The 15000-nt window shown below is 35.0% G+C and overlaps 1 protein-coding gene across 1 annotated transcript in view; it reads right to left on the minus strand.

Annotated features, from left to right (window-relative positions):
- Positions 1 to 15000, minus strand: part of LOC105364888 (maternal gene required for meiosis) — a 45840-nt gene that overhangs the window by 1796 nt on the left and 29044 nt on the right. The window contains exons 3-5 of the mRNA XM_011502918.1: positions 8709 to 9321; positions 7950 to 8603; positions 4823 to 4915 (exon numbers count right to left, since the gene is read on the minus strand). Coding sequence (XP_011501220.1) covers positions 4823 to 4915; positions 7950 to 8603; positions 8709 to 9299 — 1338 coding nt within the window. The 5' untranslated portion in view covers positions 9300 to 9321. The remainder of the gene's footprint in view (positions 1 to 4822; positions 4916 to 7949; positions 8604 to 8708; positions 9322 to 15000) is intronic.

The raw sequence follows: 15000 nt of genomic DNA on the forward strand, positions 1-15000 counted from the left end.
CTGAAGTTAGGTATAGTAATTCAAAAAGGACTTGCAGAAAACCGCGTGCACTACTTTTGACCTCACTTTCTTTCCTTTCTACCTTCTCTTTCTCTCATTTTCGTCATTCCCAACTGCAATATTTTTGCTCTTACTCATATTGAAATTCAAATCAGTGTTTATAAAAATATCGCGTGGAAAGGCCTGCATCGAACAAAAATATACTTAATGTATAGAAAGAGAGATAGACATAGATGAGGACAGAGATAGAATTTAGAAGAGTGTACTCTGCGCTCCCTACTGAGATAAGCAGAGGGAAGAAATTCGGTGAACTATATCCGTAATATATTACTTTTATCATTTATCACATTTCCTTTACAAAACGCAAGTTAAATATGTCGTTTATAAATAAATGTCAATCGTGTATGTAGACAAGAGTAGGGCGAGAAGTGTCTTCTGCCGCAATTCTATTACTTTACTTTTCATTGTATGCTTTATCAGGACTATACATTAGTACTGTTTAATATTTTTCTTTTGCATAGATTGAGAATATACGGTAGGAACACAAGAAGTTGACGCTCACTTTGTTTGGCGCGCTCCCGGGACCGCTAAAATCGCGCGGTCTTTCTTGTAATTATTATACAAACAATTGATTATTATTTATCGTGGTCGATATAATTATTATTTTACTTGCTATTACAATCAATCAATTGATCTCAATCGTGAAGAACAAAATAAATAGTTTGCGTAATAAAAATTGCGTGTGGTACAAAATTTCTAATTAGAAGAATATAAAAACAGTAGTATAAAGTAATAAACAAACGAACAAAAAGATATTAGCAGCAGGAGCCACCCCAAAGTCCAAACTAAAAAATATTTTACAATTTTATTTCTTTCTCAATTATATGCGTATACATATATATACATATATATATATATATATATATATATATATATATATATATATATATATATATATATATACATATATACATATACACGTATGAATGTGAAATTTCAAGCCCCGTTTTTCACTCTTATAATGATAACCCCTGCGTGTTCATGGACTTTCGAACGGCGTTTGTTTTTATCTTTTTCTCTATCGTTATACTAATGTAATGCATCGTAATATTGCACTTTCGCAGCTTTATGATGCATTGCAAGGTATAAATATCGGAGCAAAGGCAAATTGCATTCAACGCAAACAGCAACCGAAAGACAAATATATATAATATATAAAATATAATAATAATATATATATATATATGACAATGTGACAAAGTAAGAAAGTAAATGATATATACGCTGTACGTACTGCATATGTTGACAAAGATGTTTATATGTTTAATTTTCATTTTTGTACGCTACACTTGGATGTATACGGTCTTTATGAAGTGTATACGTGTGCTTGTGTGTCGATGCCCAAGAGCTTCTACTTCTTTTAAGTCATGTGCGGGTGTGTTTATTGAGCCTATCAAGACGAAAAGTAAACCGTACATTTTTCTTCAATTCATATAAAAGGAAAGAAAGAAATGCGAACTCTATTATTTATATGTCGAAGAACGAATTCTAATATACCTATTAGAGATTTTTGTAATATTTTAATAAAAAAAATAAGGATGTATGTATTTAACTATGCCTTATCGGACGTTATATGTATTATTGAAAATAATTTGTGTATGTGAGCGTGTTTTTGTTTTTTCTTCATTTATTAATCATTGACATGGTACTTAGGATGGTAAAGAAATGGCCAAAACGAAGGTCAACTTCTGTAATAGTGAGTTTTTCTTTCTTTTCTTTTCTTTTTTGTTGTTGTTTTTAGAATTATTTTAATACAATCTTCGATATAATTGTAAAAGTTCGTTCCCGTCTTGATGAAGTTTAGTCGATCGTTACAAAAAAAAAAAAGAAAAAAAAGAAAAAAAAGAAAAAAAAGAAAAAAGAAAAAAGGAAAATAAATGAGATGAAATGAAAACAGCTTCGGTAAATGTTATGGCCAATTATATAACGGATACTTGCATTAATTCTTCATCGCGATTTTATAAACGAATTGCCCATTTTTTATTTTCACAGATTATTTCGCGACAATTGAACTAATATTTCGCATCGCTAGCTGTGCCATGGCAATTGTAAAGAAAAATTCTTGCGCGCTTTGCCGCTCTTTCTGTGAAATTGTTTTACGCCTACGAAAAACAGAATGGTCGGTGTGCAGGTGCAATTTTATCAAGCGGAAAAGAGTTTTGCGATTTTAGATTGTCCACTGCGGTTTAGCCATACGCTCTCTCTTTCTCTCTCCTTTTTTTCATTGCGGTGCACTTTTAGACAGGCAAGAGTGGGGCTATCGTGCGATTTTTCTTCTATTGCAATTGTAAATCATTCCTTTTTCGATATTCAAATGTCAAATTAATTCGAGGAGAGAAGAACTTGCGTAAATCAAATTTCGCGACGCGCGTACTTGTACACTCACAGCCACACAGAGTCGTCGCCTATACACGCAGTGAGGGGACCAAAGTGGCAACGGGGTTGGCAAGGGAGAAGACGCGAAGCTTTGATAAGAAAGATAAAAGAGTAAAAGAGAGAGAGAAAATGGGATGCACGTGTAGAACTACTGCGAAGTGGGCGACGGATAGTTGGATTCAAGAATATTTTCTTTCTTTACTTTCGACTTGTTTTCGATTCTATCAAGTATAAAATTATTAGATCACTTTGTGGTTTTTTTTTCTTCTGTCGAATAGAGGTTTAGTGTAATAAGAGAATTTTTTTAAACGATTCGACATATAAATTTGTTCTACTTGATCCCCACTAGAATGTTGTACATTTTCCTTTAAAATTCATAAAATGTTTACAATAAGTCATCGAATTTGACAAGTTGAAAATTCACTTTTAACATACATCACATGATAAGTAATCAATTAATAAAGAAGTTTTTCTTTGCTTTTAGAGAATTAAAATATTATAATTAAAACAAAAAAATTTATACTTTTGTATTTATCATAAGTATAATACATTATATGATAATTATTATGGGTAATGATAGTACTGGCTTTAATTTTTTACACACACGCACACACACGCGCGCGCACACACACACACGCACACACACGCACTCTCACACGCACACACACACACACACACATATATATATATATATATATACATATCCATAATAAATAATTGGAATTATTAATAATAGAACAAATTTATATTTTTAAATAATTTGGCGGTAGTAAAATCGTCTGATATTGTGTGTGATTATTTTTATGAGAAAATTGAGAAGTGTCCAAAGGACAATTCTTACTACGTTCATTATATATGAGTTTATTAAAAGAATTTAAAAGAATAAAATCGTAGAGTTTCCATTGAAAATGTATGATTTGTAGCACAACAGATTTTTAAATATCTAAAAAAAAAAATACAATCAAACCCCGAGTCTTTTATAGGTTCGAACGAACGAGAGTAAGAGCATAAAAATTTTGTTCGAACGTAAGAAAACTCGTTACAATGGTGTGTAGCGGACAGCAAAGCATTTGGGCACATGCAGCAAACCCACATGCAATTACTCATTATTCTCCCTTTGCAATTTCGATGTGTAAGATGAAAGTAATATAGTGACATCCATATAATGATCGACATGATTACTCAATACCATGATTTCAAATTCGTGGTCTCGTAAAAAGAATGTAATGTTAACCAAAATTAAAAATAATGCAAACTCATAATCGATTATACGTTGTGATTGTTTCCGGATAACGAGAAAAGGAGAAAATAAAAACATTGACAATCAAGTAATTGAAACGTATTTTAAATAAAGTATTAAGAATGTAGCTAATGTAATGAGAAGAAATCGAGAATAATAATAAAAGAAAATAGCCCTAATTGTATTATCACCACGAGTATATGATGTAACACGACATAACACGCGTGTCCCGAGTGTAATTATGTACGTATTGTCGCGTAATGAAAATACACTGCATTATCATCTGCAACTTAACGACTTTATTCACGAGTTGCTTACTTATGCTTCTTGTCACACGATTGCAGATGCAACTGCATCCGAGTCGTCGAGAGTCGAAACACACGCACAAGCCCACAAACACGCACGTACATACATACATACATATATATATATATATATATATATATATATATATATATGTGTGTGTGTGTGTGTGTGTGTGTGTGTGTCTGTGTGTGTATGTTGTGTGTATGTTGTGTGTTCGCGCGCGCGCGCGTGCGTGTATGGTAAGTGAGTATAAGTGAGCGTGAGTGTGCTTATACGCGTGTCGCGTGTGCGTGCGTATTTGTAATCGTATGTGACAAACAAAAACGAAATTATATTAATAACAAGAATAATACGAATAACAATAATGATAATGGTAATAATGTTCATTGTATGCTGATATACATACGCATACACGCACACGCACGCCCGCATCAACGCACACACGCGTAGGTGTATGTGTGTATATACATTTAGGCTGACATATGCACATATATACGTACTTAAGTACGTGCGTACGCACCAACGCTTATGCATATATATATATATATATATATATATATATATACACATAATCGCGTAGGTAAGTATAGACAAATCTTAAGTATGCATTTATGCACGTATGTATGAACGCGTGTGTACGTGTATGCATGTATGTATGTATGTATGCGCGTATGCGCGTACGTGTGTGTGATTGTGCGCGCGCGCAAGCGCGCGCGCGTGTACACATATATATATAATATACATAATATTAAATATGTATATTTATGCAGAGCAGAGAGAAATACAAGAACAAGAATAATCGATAAGATATCCAAGTTAGAAAATGCAAGGGTCACTCACCGGATCTGGGGGCAGCCGGTAGTCACTAGACATTTCGCTGCTCGCGCTCCGCTCCTCCGTTGATCTCTCCCAGTCCACTTCCTTCTTGAGTGACTGCGAAAGGACACGTTTCACTCTTTAGACTCTTACGTGCCCATTGCGGCCGGCGCTTTATATTACTAATTTACTTCAGCCTTACATTGCTAACTCGCCAATATTTGCAAAATTTCTCGTGCTACAAAGCATCGTGGTTAGCAATGTCTCGTTAATACTTAACACATGGGATAATGTAATTGTAAATAAAAATTGTACATAAATATGCAATTATCATTGTTTATTCTTTACTCATCTTCTAATCTCCTTATTTTTATTGATTAATATGTCTGTATGTTCTGCCTAACCGTTTTTAATATTAAATTAATAATTATTATTTTAATTTTTATTGTTGTTCTTGTTGTTTCTATTGTTGTTGTTGTTGTTGATATTATTATAGTTATTATTATCATTACTATCATTATTAAGTAGTAATATTATTAAAGGCAGGTGGTAGTGTTGTTACAAAAATTTCTTAAACGGAACTGTGTATTATGTATGTTTTCAAAATATTTTGAATATATTCGGAATATGCATAATTAAGAATTGCAAAAAATCACAAATTTTATAGTAGTAAACAGGTGGAGTATTATTCGGAATAGATAAGAATTATTTTTAATAATATTAATCCGTAGATTTGGTTAAATTAAAACTACAATTAAACAGCAAAGATGCTCCTTTTTTTTTTTTTTTTTTTATAAATTCTATACACTCTATTCTATTTATAATTATTAAGTGAAGCAAATATTATTTTTCAAGAAATATAAATAAGTTCATAATCCTACAACTACTGTAAATTACTGTAAATTCGATTATACGAATAATTTTATATGTTTTTGTAGAGTTTGTAAATATTTTTACATTACTGGTAATGTACATGCAATTTCATTTCACAATCCATTTAGTATATATAATATTATTTAAATTATTAAAAAAAATATATAACGAATTATTGTTAAAACTTGTTAATTAAACCTTATTAAATTAAAACTGAAATGAAGAATACATATAAGAAATAATTAATATTATTGCAGTAATCATGTACAAGATAAGTTAAGCATAGAAATATTTGAGTGAGGAAAATTGACCTAATTATTTAATAATTTAAATAGAAAAATTGAATGTTAAATCACAGAAAATTTTACCTAATTTTTATATAAAATTAATTATATATGCACGCATATAAAAAAAGAAAAAAAAATCCAGGATAATTAAAAATTGTTATTAAACACAGAAAGAAATGATCGATCTTCTATTCGCTAAACAGGTATTTTATAAATGAATACGTTTACTCTAAATTAAATTTCAAAAGCCGATAATAATTACGATAAAAAAATTAATTAATTCGCCTGAAAAGAAAAATTATTTCTTATCGTAGTATAAATAAAAAACCAAAATATGTAATAGTAACAGTTAAATTGTTAAAAAAAGAATTTAAATTAAAATTTAAATCAGAAATTTATTAATAAAAAAATATTCTTGATAATACTAATTAACATACAAGTATTAATTAAATAAAAAATGCTCTGACATAATGACTTATCAAATAATTGTGTACAAAATAAAATAATGTATTCGCAGCAAAATTTATTTACACATAATAATACAGTATTTTAAATTCATAATGTTGTACATGTTACCATTATGTGTTTATCATTATTATTTTTTTTTTCCAAGTAATTATTTGTACAAACTGTAAACATTAGATATTTGGAATAAGTTGATAATAAATACTTTATTATATTATGTAACATCATACGGCGTTAAAGTAAAGATATGATTTTTACGCTTTGTTGTTATATTTGCATTTAATATTAATAATTACCGTATACTATGTAATATAAAAGTAATAATAACTATAGAAATGATGATGATGATGATGATGATAATAATAATAATAATAATAATAATAATAATAATAATAATAATAATAATAATAATAATAATAATAAAATATATAACATGTAAGTTTGGTGTAAAAATCTTGACTAATCCCATGTAAAAATATTGGCAGGCCGATCTTTCTTTAAAATATCGTAACAACCAATAACAACATTATTTTTCATAATCGAACTGCAATGCACATATATTTTAATAACAATTACGATAATTGGCATTAATTAAAATATTAAAATTGTAATTGTTTCGAATAATCGGAAAATATAAATACAACTCGCTTAAACGCACAGGGATGCCATTATACAAATAATTTTAATTATTTTTCATTCAAACATCTTACCACAAGCATTTATATGCCTTGTTGGTTGAATTGGTATTGAAATGATCGAGCACTAATGACTTGAATTTTTAGATAAGATAAAGAACTGCTTTGCATAATATTTAATTTTAACGTCAAAATAAGAATTTGTGGAATCTTTAGGAAAAATGTAGGCAAAGCGAACCGAGAAAATTTAACATTTAACTGTAAAAAAACCTTCATTGCATATGTAAAAAAAAGAAGTTTTTCCTTTTCTTTTACTTTTCTCTCTCTCTCTCTCTCTCTCTCTCTCTCTCTCTCTCTTGTCCGTTTTGCTCTTAAACGCACAAATAGCCACGCGATTTCAACTGTAAGGTAAGATTTATTTATGTTTTCTCCTTGTTTTGTTCATAAACGCCGTGCGTATGTAGAGAGCTCGTGAAATTATCGTATATGGCGAGAATTTTATGCCTTTATGAAATGATTGTTCCAGAGTTTATAAGGTCTACGGCACGTTAATGCACTAACGAAAGTAGCAATTGAAGTTGATAGCGGCTCGTAAAGATGAATTAGGAGGAGAAAGATCGATGACGCTTGAAAATGGAAAATATCAGCCGATAGGAGTTTAGAATTCAAGTAGTAACAAATGCGAGTACCGTCACGAGACGTTAATGCATGCAAGAAAGTTGTTAACTTCGCGGAGCTAACGATGTTTTTGCCAAAGTTGTCAGCGCTTCGTCGGAGCTACGGCCGCATTAAAGCTCTTTTGAATAATTAATGGACAAAGTCGGGCTGACGACGCTCCCGTGCTCGCCAGGGCGCCACCAGCCAAGCGGGTAAGCAAGGAGATCTACTTACCAGTGGCACCTGCTGCACCGGGGGCAGACCCGAAGGGCCCGCCAGGGGCTCCGTACTGTGGGGGGACGGAAGTCGGCTGTGGGGCAGGCTGCCGATGGGCATCGTGACCGGTGTGATACCGGCGACCGCGAGACTGTTGTTACCGAGGCTCATGTCGCTGGGCCCGCTGTGGACGGAGAGCGGGCTCAGGGAGCCCCGGGTCTCCTCGAGGCTCGCAACCGAGTCCGAGTCGCGCCTCGAGCGGGGCCGATCGAGGGCCAGGGGCACGGGGCAGGGGCTCGCCGGGGCCCGCGTCGTCGTCGGCGAGATCGGGCACTCGCTGACCTCGAGCTGGTCAGGGTCCGCGGCGTCGCCGAGCCGCAACTCGCGCTCCCTCGAGCCCGTTTCTCGCTTCTCGCGCTCCTTCTCTCGGTCTCGTTCCCGGTCCCGGTCCCGCTCCCGCTCCCGCTCCCGATCTCGCTCCCTGTCCCGTTCCCTATCCCGTTCCCGATTCCGTTCCCGATCCCGTTCCCGATCCCGTTCACGGTCCCTCTCCCGGTCCCTGTCCCGGTCCCTGCAGTTTCGCTCCCTGTCGTGGTTGCGCTCGCGATCCTTGCCGTCCCTGGGCTCGGGGCGGTGCCGGTCCTCGGGTCCGTCTTGCTGTATTACCATGGGCTCGACGGGGCTCGTCGTCATCGTGGGGCTACCCGTCGCGGTTCCCGTTACCCCAGCTGCTGCTGCTACCGCCGCCGCCGCCGCTGACGCCGCTGCCGCCACCGCCGCCGCTGCCGCTGCCGTAGCCGTAGCCGTAGCCGTAGCCGTAGCCGTAACCGTAGCCGTGGCCGAAGTCGCTGCCACCTCCGTCGCCGACGCGCTCGTCATCGAATTCTGGTGCTGCTGCTGCTGCTGCTGCTGCTGCTGTTGCTGTTGCTGTTGCTGCTGCTGAGGCGACGTCTGCGACGAGTGCTCCTCGTCCTTGGAGGCGTGACCCGCGGCAGCGGCGGCATTGATGTTGGTCATGTCGGCGAGACCCTTGACCTTGAGGCTCTCGGCCGTCTTGAGGAGGGCTGACAGCTGGCAGTACTCGACGTTTACCTCGCCTTTGTACATGAAGTCGACGAGGGTGCGCAGCTCGGCGAAGCGGACGTCCTTCAGAATGACGATGGGATGGCGATTTGGATGGTCGAGGAAGAGGGCCTGGAAGTAGCTCGAGCACGCCGAGAGTACGACCTTGTGCGCGCGTATGGACGGGCCCTCCGTGCACGCCAGGGTCACGTCCACCAGCGACTCCGACTCCAGCAGCTGACTGAACACACCCAGCAAGTTGCTCTGATGATTGTTCCACCTCAGGCAGTAATGCTCACTTCCCATGTCTGTACTGCCCACAACCCTGCTGCATAAAACCAAACGGAGAGGGCGGACGCCCAAGGTTAGACGCTGGTGTTGCGTATCGGGATGGTTTATCAAATCTATCAAGTTTATCGGGCCTCCTCGTCCTTTCTCTCCTTATTTTGGCTACATACAGCGCGGATTGCTCTGCCCGACCGAACTTATACATATCGCCCGGCAGTTTACATTATCCTCCCCTACCCTATCTCTATTCCCTACTCGTCTATTATTTCCATCCCGTTTTTATTTTTTACCTACGATCGGCCTATTCGGCGTTTCTCTACTTCTGTGCTTCATCAATGACGAATAATCGATCGTTTGACATTTGTTAAAGTATATCCGGGAGTATGTCCGCCAAGTGGCATCGTCGTCGGTATCGTCGCCGATACTCGTTGCTCTGTCCGAGCCAACAGCTCAATCAGGCAATGGTACATTTTTTTCTTTTCATTCATCTCATGGGTCCCAAGCTACGTACCATGAGAAAAACCTCCTTTTGCTTATATTTTGTTTATCATACCTACCTTTCTAGTCATCAATTATTTATTACAAGATGTTCTACATCGATTATATATATATATATATATATATATATATATATAACTTTCAATACGATAAGCCAAAGCGGTTAGACTTTTTATTTTAGCTTTCATTTCATATAAGTCACACAGCGCCTGCGCTCGAACAAATTGGCACGCTCGTGTTGGTGTATTTAATAATTATTGCAGAAATTTTCATATGTTATTGTGATAGGTTATCGCGAAAACCCTACCTAAGCTGTGTTCGCTCAAATTGCGAGGATAAATTTGCGTAAAGAATACGATTCGATATGCACTTCATATTTTTAATTCTATTTTTTTTGTATAAGTTTTTTTTTTATTTAATTTTTTTCGTTTGTTTTATGTATTTTTTTTTGGTTTAATTCTTTTATCACGACCAATGTTCATAATTACACCTATATACACTCAATTATACTCAAACATGAAATATCAGATAAATTTTATTTACTGGCAATCATAATCTTTTGTTATTATGTACTGCTGTTATCGTAGGCATACAACTCAAAATATTTACAATAGTTTAATTTGGTTGCATGAATAAAAAAAAGTTGATCGTGTTGATCGTGATCCATGAAATGCACACCTCTTTCTTCCCTTCTCTTGTCTACTTCTTTCAGTTATGATTTAATTATATATTGTATGGTTAAATAGCTTTCGAATGCCATGCAAAAACTTTAATACAACCAAATCAAGAAATGTGTATTAAAAATTATTTTATCGAATACTTTTTTAACGTCCATATATATTTAAAAAAAAAAAAATAATATATAATGTATTGCCGTATATTTTATTTTACAATTTAACGAATTATTATATTTTATATATATATATATATATATATATATATATACTATGATACTCATACATTTCTAATATAATATATTGCTAAATTGTCAATTGGAGTTTAATGAATAAACATATACCGTCCATATGTTAAATATAACAAAGCATCGCCAATAAAATTATTATCGTTAAAATGTGTATCAAAGACTTCTATTGTACATGATGTTTTGAGTATATTTAATGAAATTCTTAAAGAAATTTGTTTGCTGCTAATTTCTGTATGAATACGGTAATTTGTTCCTCGTAGAAATTTAATTATTTATATTTTTAGGTAAGTTATGTTATGAATTTTGAAAGACGAATTTCATAATAGTCAATTACAATTTAAATGACACTTGATACGAATCATTATTGTTTCAAGCGGATTAAAATTATTTCTACATAAAGTACAGCGATTTTGTTGATTAATGTCATTGGAATTTTATTGATTGTGGAGTTTGTACAGATTTATTAAGAATTAGTTTCCCGCCGATCGAATATGCCAAAAATAAAATAACCTTAATATTTGATATTTTTAAAAATCATTGCACGAATAAATTACGAACGTACTTTATGTTATTTTAATTTTATTCAATTAAAAATGATTGATTAAATTGAAATTAATTAAAAGCCAGTTAGAATGAAGTGTATAGGTAACTTTACGACAGAATGTCTTTTAAGTAATATTTACAGTATAATATTTGATATTAAAGGCGCATTGTGGAAGAATTCGTCAATGAAAATCATAACTTTAGCAATAATGTTGTGCAGTTGAAAAATAATTTATACTAAGAAAAATAGTTTGCGGCACATTGTACGCATAAGTCAATAACAATTATATCTCGTTAAAATTAATTGACGTGAATTTCATTAGTACGCGCGTTTTACTTCCACGCAAAACAAAAACCGAGTTGTACGAAAGTGTTTACAAAATACCTGCTCCCTATAATCAACTTTATCCTCTCGGACTGACGGCATAAAAAAAAAAAGAAAGAAAGAAACGTCGGAGAAAGGGGTAGAGGCCAATAACAAGGAAGAGAAAGAATGAGGGAGAGGTAGGGAGATATCAAAAGTAACTTTTCCCTCTGCGCATAATAAATTATCAATCATGTATTACACGTGGCATTCTGATAATGCGTTGCGAAGTGCCGTCATGTCTCGCCGTTCGACTACTTTATCTGACGCATTCTCCCCACTTTCTTACTTACGCTCTCTCTCTCTCTCTCTCTCTTACATTTTTTTTTTTTTTTATTGCATCGAGCGAGAATACACCCACACCACGACGTCGTTGTCGGCGGCTTCATGCGCTCCCGATGTTTTCGCCAATTTATCATTTGCGTGATATGTATACCTATACTTGCTAATCCGAAGAATTTCATATAATAAATATTTTATCGATTTTCCACTATTTACTTTCCTCTCTGCAATTCATTTTGGTTCTCTCTGCAATTTCTTTCTCTCTACAATTCAGTTGGAGCTTTTCGCCCCGATATTACCAAGAGTAAGGGTTTCTATTGCCGAAAAGTATATGACTGTGACGGTACGATGCTTACAACTTACATCATTAAAGACCTTCGAAACAATCATTGTTCAGATAATCATAAATTTATTGAGATTTTTATCCGAAAAATTTATTGACATCGACATTAACCATCACGATAAATCCAAATAATCCCAATAATCCGAAGAATTAATATAAATTTATTACAAACTGTACACGTACGCACCAAGGATAATTCTGTTATTAGATTCCCATGGTAATTCTAGAATTGCTTTCGAAGATATTTTTTTTCTTACATTAGAGAAATAAGTATACGCTTGAGTTTTAAGACGATGACTGCTGAATTATGGAAGTAAACTTTGACACTAAAAGATACTGCAATAACATAGCGGCACGTAAATTCTTAAGCACAACAACATAAAAAAACGCCCAATACACGCATAATACGCTCTGGTTTTTATATTCGATGCATTTTATAAAAAATATTTTATTCAATTAGGTGGGGTAATTTATAATTGATGGTTTATACAATTTGATTCCTAATGTTTTCGCATTCGCGACTTTCAACGCAAATTTTCCACATAATAATTATAATGGCTAGTTTAATGTATATGCAATGTACATTTAAGGTAAGATGTGTTTTAAAATATAAAATTCAAAATTACAATGTTTTCTTAAAGCAATCGAGCAACGTAGCCGTTAAATCATATTTAAAAATTTCCTATTCACGATCTCATTCCAACTTTTAAAATCTATTATTTCATTTCAGTTCCCCCCATGCATGTATGTATGGATGAGTCGAGCTTATAATTTTTTGTAAATTATGTAACACAAATAAAAGACGTTGGAAATATTTAATTTGAGGCAGCTGAAATTTACGGGATTATGAAAAGAAGGCGAAAAAGCCGGTGGCGCATGCGAAAAAAAAAAAAAAAAAAAAAACGAGCATCGAAAGACTCCCCGTGAGCCGTCAAGATAGAGAGCCCAACAGCACTTATTGATTCTTACTTTGGCGAGTGCTGCACGCGTTGTTGCAATATAGCGCATATACATCGACGTTATCTCGTGCGAGTTGTTTTTTTTTGTCTCTCCCTCTCTTTCTCTTGTGTTCGCGTTTTTATGCCGCCGCTTAAAAAAAAGTTCAGCTAACCGCGCGTGTCAGACATACGTGCACGTAGGCACGCATGTACGCACTCGCGCGCGCACGGACGTAGGCACGCACGTAGACACGCACGTAGGCACGCACACACGAAGTAAGGATGCGTGACCGTCGTAACGAAGGGCGCATGCGTGTAAGAGAGCGACGGCGCAGCGCGTTACCGTCGCGCGTTAGTGCGTGCGCACTTATGTGCGAGGGCCCGTGCGTGTGTGCGTGCGTGCCCGCGAGTCATGTTAGAAGGAAGGAGAATTAGAGGGAGATGGATGCAAGCCGCACGCATACTCGCGTGACACATGCATCCGCGCGAGAGCGCACTTGCGATACTAATTGCGTGCTTCGATTGCTAGCTCGATTGTTGCGTCCGCGTTGCCAGCGAGCTGCAATAAAACAGAGAAGAGAAAATGCGCCATGCATAGAGTTAGAGTGTGTGAGAAAGAGAGAGAGAGAGAGAGAGAGAGAGAGAGAGAGAGAGAGAGAGAGAGTGAGAGTGAGAGAGAGAGTATTTGAGAAAAATTAATGTCGGCGAGCTTCCGAGGCGACCCTATGCAGCTTATATTGATCTTTTAGCCTTTTGGTCGCTTTTGCTGAAAAGCCCACACGGCATTTGCATAAAGGTATTTAATTTGTCATTTCAGCTTTTTGCTTTGAAAGTTCGAAAGGTATAATTAGCGATTATACCGCATTGCTTTTCCATGTCGCTATTGCGCGCGTTTTTGAAACTGGCCGACGTAAGCGCTGAAATGAATTTATAAAAAGCACAACTGCTAACGCTAAGGAGGAATTTATTATTTTGTGATGATTCCTATACGTCCCGATGAAATTAATCAACCTGCCTTATATTAAATAATGATTTCTCTATCCCTCCCCCCCCCCTTCCTTTAACTTAAAGCGATTCTTTCATTATCGAGTTACTGCAGTAACTATGATAACATCACATTTTCATGAGAAATTATATGGTACTTTGATGCTTTATTATCGCTTGTATTAATACATAACGATCTACATAAATTCATTTTTATGCTATTTCCATTTATTCTGTGAACTAATATTCTTTATATTAATTTATTGGCTGATATGATAGAATTTATTTAGACTTTATGGATATGTAATGCTCATTGGATCTTTTTTTTTAAGAAAAAATTATTCATATTTATTAGTATATAATTTTTTTCTACTTAATCATATTGTCGAATCACTATGAACTATTTACTTTAAATTAATTTATTGATCCTAAAATCAATCCTTAATTTTATTTAATTGTTTATATATTCAATGAATATGTATAAATTCTTATGTAAACTAAATTAGAATTTGATAAAGAAATTAAATAATATTATTTTGTATATTGCGAAAATAGGGAAAAGCAGTATAGTGGAATGTATATATTACTCTATTCGTTAGTATTTAAATTTTTGGAATTTATGTTGACGATGAAAAAGGTTAACAAATAGAAAGATTTCCTGTAAAATTAGAATGTTATCTTACATTTCATATTATTCGTTTGATATATGGAACACGTGAGTTACTTCTTCATTGAAATACAGTTAATAGTTAACATTAGAATCGTGATTTTTTAAAGATGTGCTTTGATATCAATGAAAGTGTATAAACTGGAAAAACTGAGAAATATTAAGAATAATTATT

Source organism: Ceratosolen solmsi, unplaced genomic scaffold (assembly GCF_000503995.2).
Source record: "Ceratosolen solmsi marchali unplaced genomic scaffold, CerSol_1.0 scaffold61, whole genome shotgun sequence".
Classification (NCBI taxonomy): Eukaryota; Metazoa; Arthropoda; class Insecta; order Hymenoptera; family Agaonidae; genus Ceratosolen; species Ceratosolen solmsi.